The 18,512-nt window shown below is 47.4% G+C and overlaps 1 protein-coding gene across 1 annotated transcript; it reads right to left on the reverse strand.

Moving 5' to 3' along the window:
* Positions 1-686: 686 nt before the first annotated feature.
* Positions 687-17,246, reverse strand: LOC142559231 (neprilysin-1-like). The gene is made up of 6 exons (XM_075670859.1): positions 16,714-17,246; positions 13,520-13,912; positions 11,835-12,967; positions 10,312-10,448; positions 6,528-6,880; positions 687-992 (listed from the first exon to the last, which is right to left on the reverse strand). Exons 1-6 carry the CDS (start codon positions 16,981-16,983, stop codon positions 687-689), a joined length of 2,592 nt encoding a protein of 863 aa, XP_075526974.1. The 5' UTR covers positions 16,984-17,246.
* Positions 17,247-18,512: the final 1,266 nt, after the last annotated feature.

Genomic DNA, 18,512 nt, shown 5'->3' on the forward strand with positions numbered 1-18,512 from the left:
TATGCTATGCTGTGCCATGCTATGCAGTCGTTGCGCAACTCTAGCCTTGGTGCTAATGGGACTATCTTGTGCAAGCTGTGTACTCAGGGAATTGGTTTTATTTTCACTTTCCTTTTTTGAAGTAGGGGGGGGGGTGGTATAGTCTCGCAGCAACTTTACGTTATGCTGTGTTTGACGTACGAATTTCCCTTCTCAGCTGAAAATTAATGTCTGGCTTTAAACACCGGACGAAGCAGCACATTGTTAATTTACTTAACTTCGACATCAGCTCTTGTACTTAGAGAGAAAAAAAAGGAAACGATAATAGGAACGCGACAAATATTTTCCCACAGCAAACATTTTAGAAATATGAGCAGTCATTCTCTGCGTAAGTGACTATTAATGCCGAAAATAAACCCTGCCAATATACACGACCGGAAACGATAATTCTCATTACAATACAAACGAACGCCTTCCCGCAGTCTGAATGTATTTCGTCCGAAAGGCTGTCGACACGAGCTGCTGCGAAACACCACAAGTCTTAATGAGAAGGCAAAAAAAAAAATGTAGCACAACGTTATCTTCCTGACAGCACGAAGTGTACCGAAGATAGCGTTCATACAGGAATTTTAGATTTGTCACAAGTATACAAAACTTGACCCATTTCGCTCAAAAGCCAAGTCGTCGTAGTCGTCAGTGCCATTCGGTCACAGCAGCATGCACCTCTGCATCGGGTTCATGGGCGACTGGGGCGGGCAGCCGAACACGTCGGCGAACTCTTTGACGTGCTTAAAGGCGGCGTCGCACTGCGCATGCGCGAAGCCGCCGGAGCGTGAGGTGCCGCCGCTGCAGCGCGTGAAACACGCAGCCACGAAGAACAGCTGGTCTCGAGAGAGGAACTCCAGGCCCTTGGCAGGATTGTCGTCGGACGCGCCGCTGCTCGACCGGTAAGCGTCCAGGCTCGTCTTCAGGGAGATGGGATCCAGGTATCGAGCCCAGCTGCTTTTATCGCGCTGCATACGGAAGCAGGATTGGCTGTGAAGAGACGCATTTGTACGACAAGTCTTCCGGTGACATGTGAAGAAAATGACAAACATTACGCATATTCAACTCAAAACTTGCGTGAAGCGACGTTTTCGTGAAGCGGTCACATAAACTCTGCGAAACAAAATGCGATGCATGCAGTTGTGTCATTTCCATCTCATGCAACGTGAAACCTCACACAATAATATCTAGGTTTACGCACCGCACAGGTAGCAACTTTATTATTGTAATAAACATGCACTAAACGTTTCACGAGCTACGGTGAAATGGCAACGCCGAATCAGGCGAAAGCACAGCTTGAGAGTCGACGCTGCAATGTCACGTGGACGAGGGCCGTTCATTGTTTTTCACGGCAAGAACAGTGGTGAGAAGCTTATGGCACAGATGAGGATACGAAACATGTGTAAGTACTTCTGCGGCTATCCAGTGGCACCAGAATGAAGAGGAAATATGGCGACGTTTAACTTCGTGAACACGGGTTATGCGCAAGCGTTTGGGTGTTTTTCCGGAGTTTATAAACTATGCCATCTTGCCTGGCACACCCGCGTTGTCGCAAGCTATACCTAGCATGTTCTTCGCGAGTTTCCTGGGCACGCTTAGCCCACGCCTTTTGTCGGTCTCATTCAGCTTGTGCCTAGCGCTTGCTGACAACTTCGGTGTCGGTCGATTCGCGCTCGGCCTGCCGCCGCTTGCGTTGCTGTTCCGTCCTTCTTGCTAGACACTCAGCCTCTCGACCGCCAGATCAACCCGGTACATTCATAGCGCACACAGAGTCCGTAGCAACCACGGTGGTAATAATTGCCAGAGGCGGTGAACCCAGCGCGCCTCTGCCGAACCTCCTCCTCCACGACGTTCCGCCTAAAAGACATGTTTTTTGCCGCAATTGAACACTCACAAAAGGAAGACACATAAAGACAACACAGGCGGCACTTCGAACTGATTTATTTTGGGCTGTGCCCCAAGAATATATATATACATACATGCATGCGCTGGCTGTTCACAGATCTACGTTACCCAGCGGTCAAACAATCTTGTTTCTGATTTATAGAGCACGATAGATGTATCACTAATGCAATTTGTTCCTTTCTTTTTATATAGTAGGCTTCCATCAGCTCACGTGCTGTTTGAAATCTACTTCTGCCAAGAATCCTAATCTCAGAAAACCGCGGTTTGCACATGCAGGCCTTGCAGTGCGCAGGCAAATGTGCCACGCCATCTTTCATTAGATTTAGTTCGTGTTCCCTGGCTCGTTCATTTATGCAGCGTCCAGTCTGTCCTATATAGGACAGACTGGACGCTGCATCCTCCCCCTTAACCGCACGCTCCTCCCTTTCTTCCTCCGTGCGCGTTCCTCCTCTCCACCTTCAGGTGCCCTCCTCCTTCCGCGCTCACTTCCCTCTACCCGTTAAGCCGCCTCCGGCTTAAAGGGACACTAAAGCGAAACAATAAATCAGTTTAGACTAATGAAGCATTGTTTGAGAACCCTGCAGGTAGTCATTTCAAAAATGTTGTTTGATTATTAGATGAGAAAATGAAGGTCCAAGTATCAGTATTTGAATTTCGCGCCGAAACCATAGCGCCGGTACGTCAGCGTGACGTCAGGGATTCCAAAGTATGTTTTCGCATTTGGGCAGCGTTGGCTGAATAAAGGTTTCCGAAACTTGCCATGTTTAATATTTCGTTCCTTTAGAACACAATGTAGTCAATTTGTACCGCTATATATAATTAGTAGGCCCTAGAAGATGCCATCAAAATCCATGACGTCACAGCCCCCAGGTGCGGGAACTTAAGTAGGCATCGCCACCCGTATTTCGTTGTTGCGCTTTTTATGGCTTACCAAACGTCTTATCGTTGTAAGAGTGGTGTTTTTGGTGTTGTAGAATGGCAATTTACTGATGCAGAAGAAATCATTTTTCACTTTAGTGTCCCTTTAATCACGCCAATCGCACAGACAGCATGTCCGCTTGCGCGTAAAAGAAAATCTCCTACCTTAGCTTTTCGCCCGGCTCTTAACGCATTTACATCGACAACACGTAAGTTTCGTAGTGGACACCGCCATCGTCCCAAAGCCTCTTTTGCAATGATGGTCTCCGAGACGTCGGAGCGCTAGGAAAACAGCACGCGCCGCCCCTTTTCTGAGGCCATGTTGCGACATGCGCAACGTCGTCCGTGTGCGCTGTCTTAGCAGTAGCACAACCAAGTGCGTTTACATAGCCTGAGCCCCGAGCCCAGCCTGTTTTCTTTACTCCTTCCGCATTCTTTTATACGACCGGCGGTTTTCGTACCATATCTATGGCTGCGCAAAATCTAAATCTCTCTATTGCCTGCCGCGATATCTGAAATACTCTGAAATACATGCATTGACCGGAGTTGCGATTATTCCGGTACCATTCCACCATATTAAACACCCGGGATGGAACGGAAATGGGGTCACGGCATCAGTCGGGAAGATGCAATGGGAATGGAATGAGAGCCCGGGATTCTGGGGTGAAGTTGGAATGGAATGGGCAGATATTCATGGAGCACTAAATGTGATTTTAAGCGAGACTTCAAAGAGGGTGAATTTGCGGATTATAATAAAGTAGACTAGGTCAATTTTATTAGATTTCTCAATACTTACTCAAAACCGTACCTTCCGGTATCTACCAATAGGTGACTACCTCAGTCACGATAAAGATAAGCGACACAGTATTCTGCATTTCCGAAGCCTTTGTGCGTTGCAATGTTGAAGTGATATTAAAGACAGCATCTTTTAGTTGTCGACACTGTATAAGACTGAGAGGGCAAGATAACAGGTGGTCAGAGAGGTGTGCTAGAAAATATGGTGGCCGTTAAAATGCTAGTGAAGTTTAAACAAATAGTAGCGTCTTTAAGAAAAATATGTGCATGTGTTTCGCTTTTATTTTAGCCATATAAGCGACAGAATAATCTGGCTGGAGGCACGACACGCACACCGATGCAATATTATTTTGTACTTTGCTTTACTCGAATAAATACTGTTGCATAAGTAGTACTGATTTTTGGATATGGTGGATGGATTTTATTTGGAAGGCAAACCTTGCTTGTATCGCCGCGTGCGATGTTGTCATGAACCGCCAAGCGTGTGAGCAGCTCAATCAACGCTAACTTCAGCGGTCACGAGTGGGTAGCTGTAGGCCAATAGTATTTGCCAGATCGCTGCACCTTGTTGTCTAAAATTATTTGGCTAAAGAAAACATTAGGCTTAATCCTAAATATAAGAAAAACTGTGTAAACACCACGAAACGAAAGTGCTTATGAAGGCGTCAGTCACTATAGAGCTTTCTTTTATTTTTTGTTATTAATTTGAAGAAGCCTAGAAAGTGACTGTGCCTTTGCTTTTTTTCTTTTTCTTTTTATTCACTTGTTCTCAGGTGGGAGGAACTTCGAAAAAAAAAGGCACCAACCACATGAGAAGCTGCTGGTCCATTTTCCCGAAACTGGCATGTTTTGTAGATATGCGTGTATTATGGTCGCAACAACTGAACGCATTTTGCACTAACGCCACTTATTCGAGACTTCAACATGCGCACCGAGCACACGTATCTACTGTCAATAAGAGTAGATATTTGAGATTACAGGCAACAACGCACTGCGAAGGCAAAATGCACTGAGCGCGTTTGCTTCTTTTGCGACGAAATAGTACGGATCATTATTTGAAACGTTGTTAAGACACTCAAAGTATGCTTTTCACTTACTACACACGCAAAGGCTCAAGTGTTAAGCAATTATAGAGAAATTGTTTCACACTTATTAAACTTGGAGGAACGGAATTTATTTACTATAAGCCACTGCAGGAGTGGGAATGATCCAACTTTAAGCATGCCGAGGAGTTAGAAGGAGTGGAATTATGGGAATCTCAACTCTCCGGAATGGAGTGGATGGAATGAAAAGCCCCACTTCGCAACTCTGGCGCTGACGTTCATCCCTCGGAACGGCGGCGAGTGACGAACAATCCCGCACGAATTGCGAACGATGCGTGTAACTTCCATGGCTTGCGGGTTCGGTTGCAATGCATGTTTACATTGGGGCGTGGCATCCATCCCCACATACGGCAGTGGATAAACTATTGCAGCAATGGTTCTTGTGCGACTAGAAATGCCCGAAAACGTTGCCCGCGTCTATTCACGATCCCCTGAAAAATGTAGATTATTCATTGCGTGTACGTTAGTAGGTACACCCGTGAGCAAAAGTATACGGACCAGGGATTGCGCGATAAAGCCGATTTTTTTTTCCTCTGCCTGTGAACGCAATTTTGACATTGAGGACTGCAGTCCAGACTTGGCATTGCGAAATTTCCAATGTACTCGTCAATTTCAGTTTATGCATGTTAAATGCAAAGAAATTTAGTTTTTTTCGGAGACCCTGTGGTCCGTGTACTATTGCTCACGTGTGTGCGTGAGACATGTTACGGTCAACGCGCGGGCAAATTATGAAGTGTGCGGCCTCATTAAGAGCTAAGCTGTAATTGCTGAACGATTGTTCGATGCCTGTTTAACATCGTTACGTGAAACACGTACCGGTTCTCCCGTTACTCAGGAAGAACGGAAGGGAAAATGCGAGGAATTGTTCACTTCGAGAGAATTGAGGCCACGTTATTACGGATAACGAGTAATGAAAGCTTGAAGTGTGTATAGGGTAAATACGAACTTTCGAAATTTCCGAATACTCGATTTCTTCCTCTATTCGTGCGTTATATGCGGGGCGTGAAGTAGGTTTATATTTTGCTAAAGTAGGAAACGTGTTCTGGGTAACGTACGATGAAAGGTTTGCTTGCGTAACTTACAGCTTTGTAAAGATTACCTGTTCAAGCGTTCCACAGCCAACAAGCGTATTTTAAGACCCACGAAGGAATTTTTCCAGATGTTCTCAAATAACTCAACGTGAACAGGGAGTGTATTATGCGTGATGGGCGGGCAAAGTTTCCAGCGCGTCAGGTGATTACGGGATTTGTAGAAAATGTTAACAATTTCTACAAAGCGCCATACAGCCGTTCCCAGATTCCTAGAAGAACTGTACGGTGCATTGAGCTCACGTTCGGCGGAAATATGCTATAGGTGATGAGTCAAGCAGGCTTAACGTTTCAGACCCAACTACAATTGTTGCAAATGATTTCTGAACTTCCATTTACTGCGTGCAACGAGCGGCGTCTCGGGCGGCATCTTCAGCAAGCCGAAGACGCCACCCGAGTCCACGGACTTCGAGCCGCTACCTGAGGCCACCACAATCAAAGATGCCGGACCATTCTTTTTAGTAAAGTTTTCCTTCTTCTTCTCATGGAATCAGATTCTGATTCTACAAGGTCGCACAGATGCGCTGTTTTCCTTTTTTTTTTTCGCCTCTATCTGCCGTCTCTCCGTTCGTATATACTATGCAGAGAGCAGCGGCGCGTGCAAGGTATGCAAATGTTACGATCACCGATTCGAGCGGTTTACACTCGTGGCAGCTGTTAGGTAACCCTCGCTGAAAGTTCATTCCGCACTCACCAAAGACGGAGAGCTGCCCTGCATGCACTTCAGGTACGTCTTGACGGCGGGGTCTATTTTGGACTTGGAGTAAGCGTCCAGGAACAACTCGCCGAGCCCCTGCGCAACAAGGCTACCCACTCCGGCGTAGTTGAAGGCGGCCGAGGCCTTCGCGTCGAAGTATGGAAAGCTGAACGCGTACGGCAACAGGGACAGGTCCGGTCCCTGCGGTACGCTGCCGTTTTGGAGCACGTATAGCCGGAGCTTCTCAATGGCACTCGACAGCCGACTGAGTGTCGGGTCGGACAGAGCATCCCGCGGAAGCAGACGCCAGTTGCCCACCAGCGACTTGCCCATGTCTGGCTGGGGTCCGCCTTTAGAGACAACGACGTCAAAGAACACAGTGTAAACACCCCGTCGAAGCGAAACCGCGAATATTTTGCACCGCGCTAATCGCTCGAAAGCTCGTCATGTCAGACAATGCCTGACAGAGTGCCAAAATTTACAGTTGTTTCCATCCAGTGTATCCAGTTAAATACGTGTACCAGAATACCGCAGGCACTTTCCTCATCAATTACCAATTTCCGAAACACTTCCTGATGATATATATATATATATATATATATATATATATATATATATATATATATATATATATATATATATATATATATATATATATATATATATATATATATATATATATATATATATATATAATCACAGCCATAAGACGGCAACACATAACCAAGCCAAGGAAAACATCCCACCCCACCCACTGTCTGCGAAATCAAAACTTAAGATGCGGGTGGATTTTATTATTTTATTACAGAATACTGCAGGCCAACATGTGGCCCAGGCAGGAGTGTATTTGTTTACACAGTATTGATGCGAAATACAAACATCCTAAGGAGAAGGAAAAAATAATAATAAACAGAAAAAAACGTTGTCATAATAAAAACATCAATGCACAGTGCAAGGAAGTGCGTAAAGTAGAAATGAGAATTTTTGTGGAAAAAGTAAGAGGGAATAAAGATTTGCAACAAGCAATGCAGACTTATCAAGCTTAACGCAGCGAGGATAGACAACATCCTTCTTGACGCGCAGGATAACATGCACTAAAGCAAGCATACGCAACTACTTTTACAACAAATGCAGTTTTTCCGTGGCATATGGTACGTTTTTGGACAGAAATACATCGGCTGCAAGGGAGTTGCATTCGTTGATTGCTATTGAAAAAAAAAAGGAAAACTCGAGGCAGTTAGTGCCCGCAAAAATATGGGTTATCTTGCCGGAATTATGATTCCTAGTAGGTCTGGCTGATAGGCAACGGAGATAAGATGAATGATCAAGTTGTAACATTTCCAGAGGCGGGAAAGCAATTTTAGACGTGCTACCTTTCTTCGGGATTCCAGGATGGCAATGGTATTTTCGTTCATCAAATGAGATGGGCAGTCACAACGTGCAGAGCAATTAAATATGAAGCGGGCGGCAAGTCTGTTTGTTTTCCCGTCTGTTAATGTTTATTTTCGTGAAAGGGTCCCAGACGACGCAAGCATATTCTAATCTCGACCTTACCAGTGTGTTGAACGTTGAGTTTCACGGGTGGAGGTGAGAGTTTCAGCGTGTTCCTTAGCAGACCGAATTTACGCCGAGCAGACGCACAAGCATTATTGATGCGTTGTGACCAGTTCAAGCGATTGTTGATTGTTACATCTAAATATTCAAAAGAGTCGGTTTCAGTGACTGCTGATTGGTTAATAGTGTATTGATATGGCAGAATATGTTTTATTGTTGTTTATGCGCAAAAAAACTGTTTTTCTTCATTAGGTTTCATGTCCCAGGTATCGCACTGTTCAGAAATCGCAGTAAGTCTCTTGTTCGGGATTACTTCGTCATTAGTATGGTGAATCACCTTGTAATGTATAAGCAGCCACCCGCGAACAATTTAATATTTACGCTATCGTCAGTGCATGCGGTTATATCATTAATGTCTACTAGGAAAAGCAGCGGTCCAATGCATAACAAAAGAAATTTATCGGATTGTGTGCATTTCTTACTTTTCCTTACGTTAACTTCATGTTCAAAGAACTAATAAGGCTTCAAAAACATTTACAGCGTGTTTCCACCTGTGTTAAACAAACTCTCAGAACGGAGACGCACTACGTTTAAAACATGTTTTACACTAGCCTGGCGTTTCTTGTGGGTTAAATGAATAGCAAATTGCCGGTGTAGTTTTGGCAAAAGATCGGAGTCCGAAGGTGAGGGAAACATAAGTTATCGGGAATCAATGCACGAAAGTCACCGTGCGCGAAGGACGCGGTGACGAAAGCGCTTCCGGAAGTGTTTTGAAGATTGGTCATTGATGCAGAAAATGGGCCTGCGGTATTCTGGCATAAGTATCTACAATGGAAGGTAACAATTACAGATTTTGGCACTCTGTTAGACATTGTTTTACCCAGAATAAGTGCTTGAATAGTACGAGTTGGCAAAGGGAAACCAAGGGCACACATTCGAAACCTCAGATTCTCGTGTTTACGGTATCTGACGTCCTCTGTCATTTCATAAACATAGAGAAAGACAGAATTGGCGTTTTTAAACCAGTTACAATAGAACATGGCCTTTACAAAGTAAAATCTTTTCGTGCGATTCACCAGCCGCTCAATGTGAAGGTCTGCAGCTACAGTGATGGTGCTTCATAACAACCTAGAAATTTTAATTATGTGTCAGATGGACAAGATCAGACAAAAAGAAGAATCAGGAGGAGACATGCTACTAATTTGGTGACTTTTATTTGTTTTATTTGTATTTTTTGTGAGCGCTAGAGTTATTTCAATTCTGTATCGCAGATTTTCTCTGAACCCAAATTTTCGCGTTTCTTTCGTGCCCCAACAGACATAACTATATTTCTAATAAAAAATTCAATTATACTTTGCATAACTATTTATTACGTAGTTGGTTTGGCAATGAGCCTCATAAAACCGTACGACAGTTTCTGACATGGCTTTTGATATGATATGGCGGGGTCGTGCAGGCGTTACCAAAGCGATTGCGCAGGCGTTGGCACCAAATTTGTAATAATACACACTCGTCCAGACTGATTGACCGAGTTACTTTGATGTTACGAACCAAGAATGGGGCTCCGAGTCAGCAGTTGCCAGCACACAGGATTCTCCGACGTGCACCTAAATCTAGCTGCAAGGGGGGTCTTACATTCTGCAACTCCCGAGATGTGGCCGCCAGGCGTGTGAATCAAATCCGCGACCACGAACTTGGCAGCAGAATGGCTAAGCCAATGGGCCTCCGCGGCCGTTCAAGCTAAATATATTACCGCGTAGAATGCATAATGCCATTGCGATTGCATAGCTGTATTAAAGTGGAAAGTTGGCCGAGTTGATATACATTCGTAATGGTAACAGCGCGAGCAAGATGGCGACGGAGTGAAAGGACGAGCGCTCGTCCTGTGCCCTTTCACTCCGTGAAAGGGCACAGGAGCACGTCCTGAGCCCTTTCACGTCCTGAGCCCTTTCGTCCTGAGCCGTCCTGAACCCTTTCACGTCCTGAGCCGTCCTGAACCGTCCTGAGCCCTTTCACGTCCTGTGCCCTTTCACTCCGTGAAAGGGCACAGGACGTGAAAGGGCTCAGGTCGCCGTCTTGTTCGCGCTGTTACCATTACGGATGCACAGCTGAGCTGCAGTATTCCGAGATCAGGGGAAACGGTGACGCACTCGTTTGCCGGGTCCCGGCGCGGGCGTTGGCGCTGCCCTCTTCGTGCAGGTACTTGAGCGCTGTTCGCGTGGAGTACCAGTCGCCGACGATGGTGACGTTGCCGTCGTATCGACTCCAACTGCGAAAACGCGGCGTTCCAGGGCTCGGCGAACGTCCGCGACGACCGTCTCGGCCACGTGACCCGACTCCTCTGGCAGGAATTCGTTCCGGTACCTGAACGGCAGCTTCGTTTTTGTGAGCGTGCTCAGATTCTGGACGCAGGACAGATATACGGCTTCCATCACCGCTGCATCGTCTCCAAACGGGTGGAGCAAAGCTAATGTAAAATAATTTTAGATGCCTAACAAACACTAATCTTGTTTTAATCTTGACTGATGTTCTTGGCTAGACGCCGACGGCAAAGAAAACCTGCTTCCTGAAGACACGTTCCAAATCTGACGGCATTCTGCGTTAATTGTTACCTGGCGAGAGCATGACACGGGTACGCAGCGTTGAAGTACGCGGTGGGAGTAGGTTGACACGTTCGCTGTTAATAATTGTTACTTAGGGTAGCAATAATTGCAATAGACTGTAACAAACTTTCAATGTGACAATGGTAATATCAAAGCACAAAATGTAGAAAACAAGATCCTTCTTGTGCATTTTTTTTTCTATGTAAGTTAATCGGCTATTGAAACCCGACGGTTTAAAGAATTGTGTCACGAACATGGCGCCTGGCAGCGAATGATGTCACTGAGGTTCGTGTTTAAGTATGCAAAAAAAAAGGAAATAAAAATCCTTTCGACGGCACGTCCGACCGCGTTGCTGATTGTAATGAATTCAAACGAGTAGATAAAATTTATTCATATTAAGATACCAAGTATGCTTTGAATTATGCAGCAATATTTCAATTTCACCATTTCAAAGATCTGGCACCTTGTTAGATATGAAAGATCAAATAAATGAGATGGGAAAATCCGCATGCTCGAGGAAACTTGGTGGAAGGCAGAGCGACTACCTTGGCATGCGATAGTGCAGAGTTCGATACCCATACCAGAGTAAACTTTCGTTCAGAGGCGAAAGCTTTAGAAAAACCGTACAGGTTTCCTTTGCCGAAACTTTTCACGTGTACCTTAAACTATGTTTCATGAGTTGGTATAAAACTACGCGCGACAATGCGGCCCATGCGAATTTGTTTCGTTTATAGAACGTTACGTGAAAAATAAGCATCTGCAAACACTACTTATAACTAAATACATTTCAAATAGATTGGTGTTTCACATAGCCATCTATGACCATACTTTAGGGCAACATATGTCCACGTGTGAAATTGTGCACCACATTTGCCCTTAACAAACCGTAGGTCATATGTGTAGTAATCTTATCATCGTATCGTAGCAATTATGTTGCAGCAATATTTAGCTTATATCAGTATTTGCATTTCGGTTAGCTAAAAATTTGTTAATTGTTGACGTAAGCTCACAGCGAAAGTATTTGGGGTCGCTAAAGAACACACCAAGCAATGTTGGATACGCGCAGCGCATACATGATGTTTTTAAACGCTTGCCACAAGTTAGCTGAGACACCCGGTACTTCTATGAGCCACGCAAATTATCTTACGCGTAAATTGCCTCGTCGCCAACGAAGAGGAGCGTCTTGCTGAAGCAGTACGCGCCATGGCCGGCCCTTGCTTTTGACGGGCTGCCGTAGAAGTTGGCCTGCAACATCTGGTTCGAGAACAGCGCCGCCACCTGGACGGTGCCCCAGGAAATGAACATGTGCATGTTCTCCTCACGGTACTGCTCCCACTTCACGAGGAAATTGTTTACGAAAGTGGGGTTATTGGTCACGAACACGATATCGTCATTTTTGCGCATCTTGACGCCGTAGTCACGCAAAGCGTCGATCCAAACCGCACGATAGCCCTTGGCCGTCCTGTACATAAACAAGTCACTGGTTGTCGCCTCGTTTCTTGTGCTCTCGTAGCTATCTAAAAGGCCCACAATGTCAAGCTCCGCGATGTGGGCGTCCTCAAATGCCACGATGTCTTCATCCGTAACGATGTCTCCTTCGCTCTTGAAGTTATGTCTCAGAACGTCGAAGTATCGTTTCCGAGCGCCAGGCGAAGGCTGGTGCTCCGCGAGTTTGGAACTCAGGCTATAGAACCATGGCGGTATTCGTAGGTAAATTTGCGTGTCCCTCTTGCGCGGCACAACCTCGAGGTCGAGGAGGCTGGCCCAGCGCAGTCTCACGGACGTGTAAAGGAGCGTCTTCACGACAGCCGGACTGCGTGCCCTGTGCGGCCAGACGATGCCCGCCTGTCGCAGCAGCGCCTTCACCTTCTGCAGCTCGTCGCACTCGCCCCTGCTGACGCACGCGCAGCTCAGGTAGAAGGCGGTCGCGCGCTGCATCGCGTTCTGACCGTTGGCCGGCACCGCGCTGTCCTCCGCCAAACGATACACCCGGTCGAGTGCTGCGAGAATGGCGTCCTCGCTGACGTTCAGGTCGTGGCCGCTGCGCCAGCCGTCGCAGACGTAGCGGCTGAAGCTTTCGCACGGCTTGACCGACGAGTTGATGGAGGCGAGCAGCAGCCTGGAGTAGGCCTCGCACGCCGGCGTATCGCAGGCGCCGTGGGTCCTACCGGAGCTCTGCCGAATCAAGAAGTAGAACAGCAGTGCCGCGAAGGCGAGACAGATGAAGGCGAACACGGCGTAGGCCATCGGCTGCAAGCCATCCTCGGGCGTGTACAGGCACTGAAACAAATGGGAAACTCCGAAATGAGACGCACGTGAGCTTGCGGCCGGGCGTTGTGGAAGCGTGAACAGTTTGGCTCTGGTGCCGGGCATACCCTTAAATTACGAAGAATACCCGTCCAACGAAAGCAGTCGTTTCTAAACTGCAGTTGCCAAGCCACGTGATAGCGGGTGCCTTCGTTAGCCTTCGTCGTCATCTCTTCGCAGTCCTTCACAATTGACAGTTAAATCATTGAACAAAAGTGCACTTGATTGCTATTTGATTGGCGGTACTTTTCACATGGTACGAGGTCGCCATGTGTTCCAAGGCTGCATTCACTCACTACACGCATTTCCGTCTGTCAGGCTTAACGCAACAATAACACGTGGGATACGATGGCGACGAAACGCCTTACACGTAACGAAAGTGGCCGTACGTCGAGCCGCATCGGTCACAGTTAGAACTGCAAATCTCCTTCGCCTCCGAACCTTCGCGCCAAATAATGAGTCGTTGCTCGAGTGCACCGCATAGGGCTGATAGTGGAGCGGTGCAGGCGGACTAACATAGCTCACCATGAGTGGATTCTCCCAAGGCCTGCCCGTGTCATGGGGATCTATCACCGCCACTCTCACGGGTGGTTCCGGGATCTCTGGGCCTTGTTGTGTACCTGGAGCTGGCTCGGCTGCGCTCTCAATTGTCGTGTGCTGCTCGGGTAGAACCTGCTGGCCAGCGACTTGAGTCGCGGGAGTGTGCGGTACCGGAGTCGGTACCGCACTCCGTGTACGACTGCGACTTGTTGGTAGCGATCTTTTACCCTCGCCTTCGCGACCAACGGTAACCATGTTCTGGTTGGCCGGAACTGCGTCTCTCTGCCCTGACCCGACCGGAGATTCCGTTCCACTTTTCGGTCTACGAGGTGTCGTTGCTCTGGAAAGCCGGTCTTGCGGGGTCACTGGCGTGGCCTCCTGGTCGTAGCAAAAAAAATCGCCGCACACTGTTGCCAGCGCTGGAGGAAAACTTTCTCAACCCGTTTGTCACACAACCACCTTAAGAAGGCAACCCAGTGCTCACGTACGCTGTGTGTGCACACTCAACACATTAAATACAATTTAGCGCGCCTTGCATTCCCGAGTGCTTGACTAACTCATCAGTGCCGTTGCGCTGATTCCGTGTATAAATCAGAATTCTCAAGATTTCAACTGCGCCTCGTGAATCGTCACTAAATATTCCCGCCGTCTTGTTTCATAAGACACCCTTGTTTCTTTTCATTTCTAAGTACGCTACTACATATGATCCCTGCTTCGCTAGAAACACGAAAGCCAGCACCGTATGCGTCTTTTCTTCAGGTGTTCTAGACTGTCCTCTATTTAATGTGACTTACCACCTCGCCCTAGGTTCGAGCCTTGTCCCTCCCACAAGGTTGCGTCTGTTTCGTTATCCATTTGGCTTTTACTCACCACAATCGTAACGTACCGGTTGACGCCTGGTATTTATTTATTTATTTATTATTTATCTCAAATTTCCAAGTGTAGGGGTGTAAACGTGAGTGCACGGAGCACGCTCTGTTTTCGAACGTACAATTCTAGCGAAGAGCGAAATCCCGGGAAAATAGGCAGTAAGATCATCTAGGCGCGCGTGTAAATCGTTAATGGCTTTTGTCGATCGTTTTTCACCGGTCAATCACTGTTATAATGTAATCGCTCAGCGAAGGACGCGCGTTAATGTATCGGAACTCCCTCGAATGTTCTCTACGTTTCTATATAGTGAAGAATAGCCCTGTCTCACCAGATCGCGTGCGTGGCGCGAGTAGTGTTGTACATTCTTGAACGCATTTGCGAGCACAGGCGATTACGCTGGAACCTAGGAGCAGCGTTGCCATTTTTTCGTTCGAGTGTGTCACCAAACTTAGACGCAGAAGTCATTAAAGTTTCGCGAGATCTTGCTGTAAAGCCATAGTCGCTTGAACCGTATATAGCGTGAATTTTCAATATTGTAGGAGCTTTGGAACAATTCATTATATGGGCGGACACGACGTAACGCATCAACCTAATCATTTCACTTTCATCTATAGTGTCCGTGTAGATGATTAGGAATTGACGTCGAACTTAAAAGAAGGGTGTAGCAGAGGACCATTACTTCACTAATTGAAATGAAATTTTTGGGTTTTGTGTGCCAAACCTGCAATATTACTATGAAGTACGCCGTAGCGCGGGATGCCGAATTAATTTTGTCCTCCTGGGGTCTTTTAACGCGTACCAAAGGCAATTTTTCATTTCGCCCCCATCGAAAGGCGGCCATCGAGCCCGGTATTTGACATCGCGCCCTCGACCTTGGCAGCGTAACGGCATATTATAGTCGCTAAGCCGCCTGGGCGGTCTTACTATAGTTACAGACATACGGACGGTTACAAATGAAATTATGCTTCTGCTACCGCCTTGTAAGGTTGCAAATACCCCCAGCACGGTTTAAGAAAGATATCACAGGTAACCTGGTTTTCCGAGGGCTATGAAGCACTTGTTCTGCGTTATGCCCGAAATTTCTTTACTTGTCGGCATTCGTTGAAGAACATCGATAATCCATGACGACACCCGTCTCGATCGTTATAGTAACGCGGTGATATTTACGCGACCATTATAAAGGTCAAACACTACGTTACTGCTCCTTTGCCCCCCGATTATCCTGCATTATTGATTTGTACCAAAGCCGTGCGGAGTGGAAGCCGTGCGTGCAGGTTCCCGAGAAACAACCCAGTCGCTCCGATATGTACGCCTTTCTGCAGCTGATCTAAATGCTGCCATAAGATTCACTGCAGTAAATTTCGATAAGTTATACTGCCACGCTTGCGAATGACCTCCAATGGAACGTATTTACTAAAACAATACAGTGCCAACAGCATTTGGACAATGGGTTTAATAAAAAGAGCTCAGTTGAAATCCTTCGGCGCAATTAAGCACAGCGTTTGGTAACAAAGCCCACACGCCGTACCGCCTATTTCTTCTACCTATACCTGTAGATATTGAACTTTAATGTATACTTTAGAAAGCCACTTAAGAAGCAACTTTCTGTGCAAGCAAGTCACCAATCGTTCTGCCATGTCGTCAAGAAATGTCGCTGGTCGCTATATATAGAAAACATTTGTCGCTAAACAGACCGAAAACGTCGCTGAATATGGAGACAAAATTGCTAAAATTGCAACACTGTCGTCGTTCTGGTCTGAGTGTTACTTGTTTCGCTCGACATAAGTTCCAACCTCGCCCAATGAAAAGTGAACTTCTTAGGGCGCACATCTGGTCGTGTCTCAGTCACCGTGGCGTAGCTAGGTCGTCTGGCACCAGGGGCTCCCTAAGCTCTTCTGTTACACTCTCCTCCCCCCCCCCCCCCCCCCGTGTGTAGTCGAGGAAGGCGAGGATATCGACAATTTTCGGGTGTCTTCAGACGTATGTGACACCCCCCCCCCTACTGGCTCCGTGCACCCGGGGCCCCCGACCCCCTCCCTCCCCCCCCCCCCCCCCCCCGTTGCTACGCCACTGCTCAGTCATCCCCGTCACGGCAACATGGCAATATAGCTTACACAGAAACTTTCTTCACCGGGTTCTCCTATACAAAACGGGATATCACAGCGTTCGCCAATGATCATAATTGCGGTGACCAAGTGCCCCTAACAAACGCCGGCTCCGTAAAGGTGAAGGGACGGGACGTATGAGAACTGCGTGAATCAGGCCTAAATAAAGAGTCCAGGTAAAGCTACATGTCGAAATGAATTCACCTTGTCTAGTTCGCCAGCTGTTGCCTTGCGAACCGTGCCAGGTTGCTCGGCAGACCCTGAAGAGGCACGTTCTCCTCGCGGCTTTCCCCGTTCCAGGTGTTGCTGCTGGCTCGAGCGTTTCGATAGGTTGGGCGTCGACTTTCCTGACTTCGAGGACGCCCTCCTGGACTCCGGGGTCTTGAGTGAAGCCTTGTCCTTGATTCCCGTTTCGATGGCGTTTGCGCTCTGCGGCTGCTGCTTAGGAGTCTTGTCTGTTGGCTCAGGTTTCATGGCGCTTGACGTCTTACGTGCGTCGATCACAGTGCCGAAGTCAGTTTCGACGAAACCTTGGGTTGCACTAAAGCCGTTGTCGCAGAGCTGTCGACAGCATCAGATAGCTTTGCGGTGAAAACTACGATGGTTTCGATGATGGAGGGCGCTCGAGCCAGAGATTGCTTCTGCTGCACGGATCACGTGATCACGCGCTCACGTTGCGGGCTTGGTCAGAGAATAGTGGCGATGTTGATTATTTGAAAGACAGTGGCGCATGTGAAGCTTTTTGGCGGATGACTCGTTGCGGATGTGTGCAGTATCGTCCTCGTATGAACTAAGGGAGATTGGCGAGGAATCGGGTGGAGTAAAAAAAAATGCATTTGAGGGATTAAAAACGATGATCCGGTCGATTCTAGTGATAAATGAATGAAAGCAAGTGGGTGAATACGTGTTATTGAATAATAAGACGGGCCGCATTTTAGTTTGAACAGAGAGAGAGAGAGAGAGAGAGAGAAAGAAACTTAAGGTTATTGAGCCCTGCGATGGTGGATGATCAGCGAAGCTCTAAACATCGTGGTAAGAAAACTTGTAAAGATTTTATTGAATCGCCCATTCTCACTTAGTAACGACAGTCACAATGGCTTTGTGGTTGCTGTGATATATACTGATCGACATGTATTTTGATATACACTGATCGGCAAACGCGTTCTTTCATAATGTCAGATCGATGCACGTACGCCGCTGGGTGGTCGGTTGGGGCCAGGTCGGTGTGGAATCACAAGCGATACGTCTGCAACACGAAACGCGTGAACTGCTCCCTTCTTGGTCCCGGCACATCCACACTGAAATCGCCGACGACGTCCACAGGAGTAGTGTCATCGCAACTAACGTACTCAAAGCGAGTAGCCACGAACCTTACGGCGCTGCGAGCCGGTGCATATTTTGCTTGCTTACGGGGGTATTAGCCCCTGATGATGATAGCTTGTGTGCGCACACGCATGCAGCGGATTTCTGTCACGAAGGCTCCCCGCAACCGTCAGCGAAGGCGGTGGCGAAACGCGACACGGTTTCACCAGGATCCCACGAATGAGGCACCGACGACATACCACGAGATAACAAACTACTACAAGCAAAAAAGGCGAATCTACCCGCCTACAAACGCAAGCCTCACGCGAGCGCAAGCCTCAATCCTGCGTCGAATCCAAACTAAGTCGTTCCCCAGCCCACATTGGCTGGCCATAATGACCAACGGGCAATGGAACCCCAATATGTAAAAACTGCACAAATCAAACATTGGCTACCCAAAATCACATTCTTTGGGGGTGCGAGGGCTTACCCCCTCCCAGGTCGCTCCTGCCAGCTCCCTCACAACAGACGTGGGAGGAGCTGCTCAGAACGCCGGATGAAAAACTACAAAAAGCCCTCGTTGCCTGGGCCGAAAGGGTCGCTCCTCGTGAGGGGCCATCCTAGGACTCGGGCCTGCCAGATAACTGTGCAGAATCTCAATAAAGTTGTTACCAGCACCACCAGAACGTTAACTTGACCTA

This window comes from Dermacentor variabilis, chromosome 10, assembly GCF_050947875.1.
Source record: "Dermacentor variabilis isolate Ectoservices chromosome 10, ASM5094787v1, whole genome shotgun sequence".
Lineage (NCBI taxonomy): Eukaryota > Metazoa > Arthropoda > Arachnida > Ixodida > Ixodidae > Dermacentor > Dermacentor variabilis.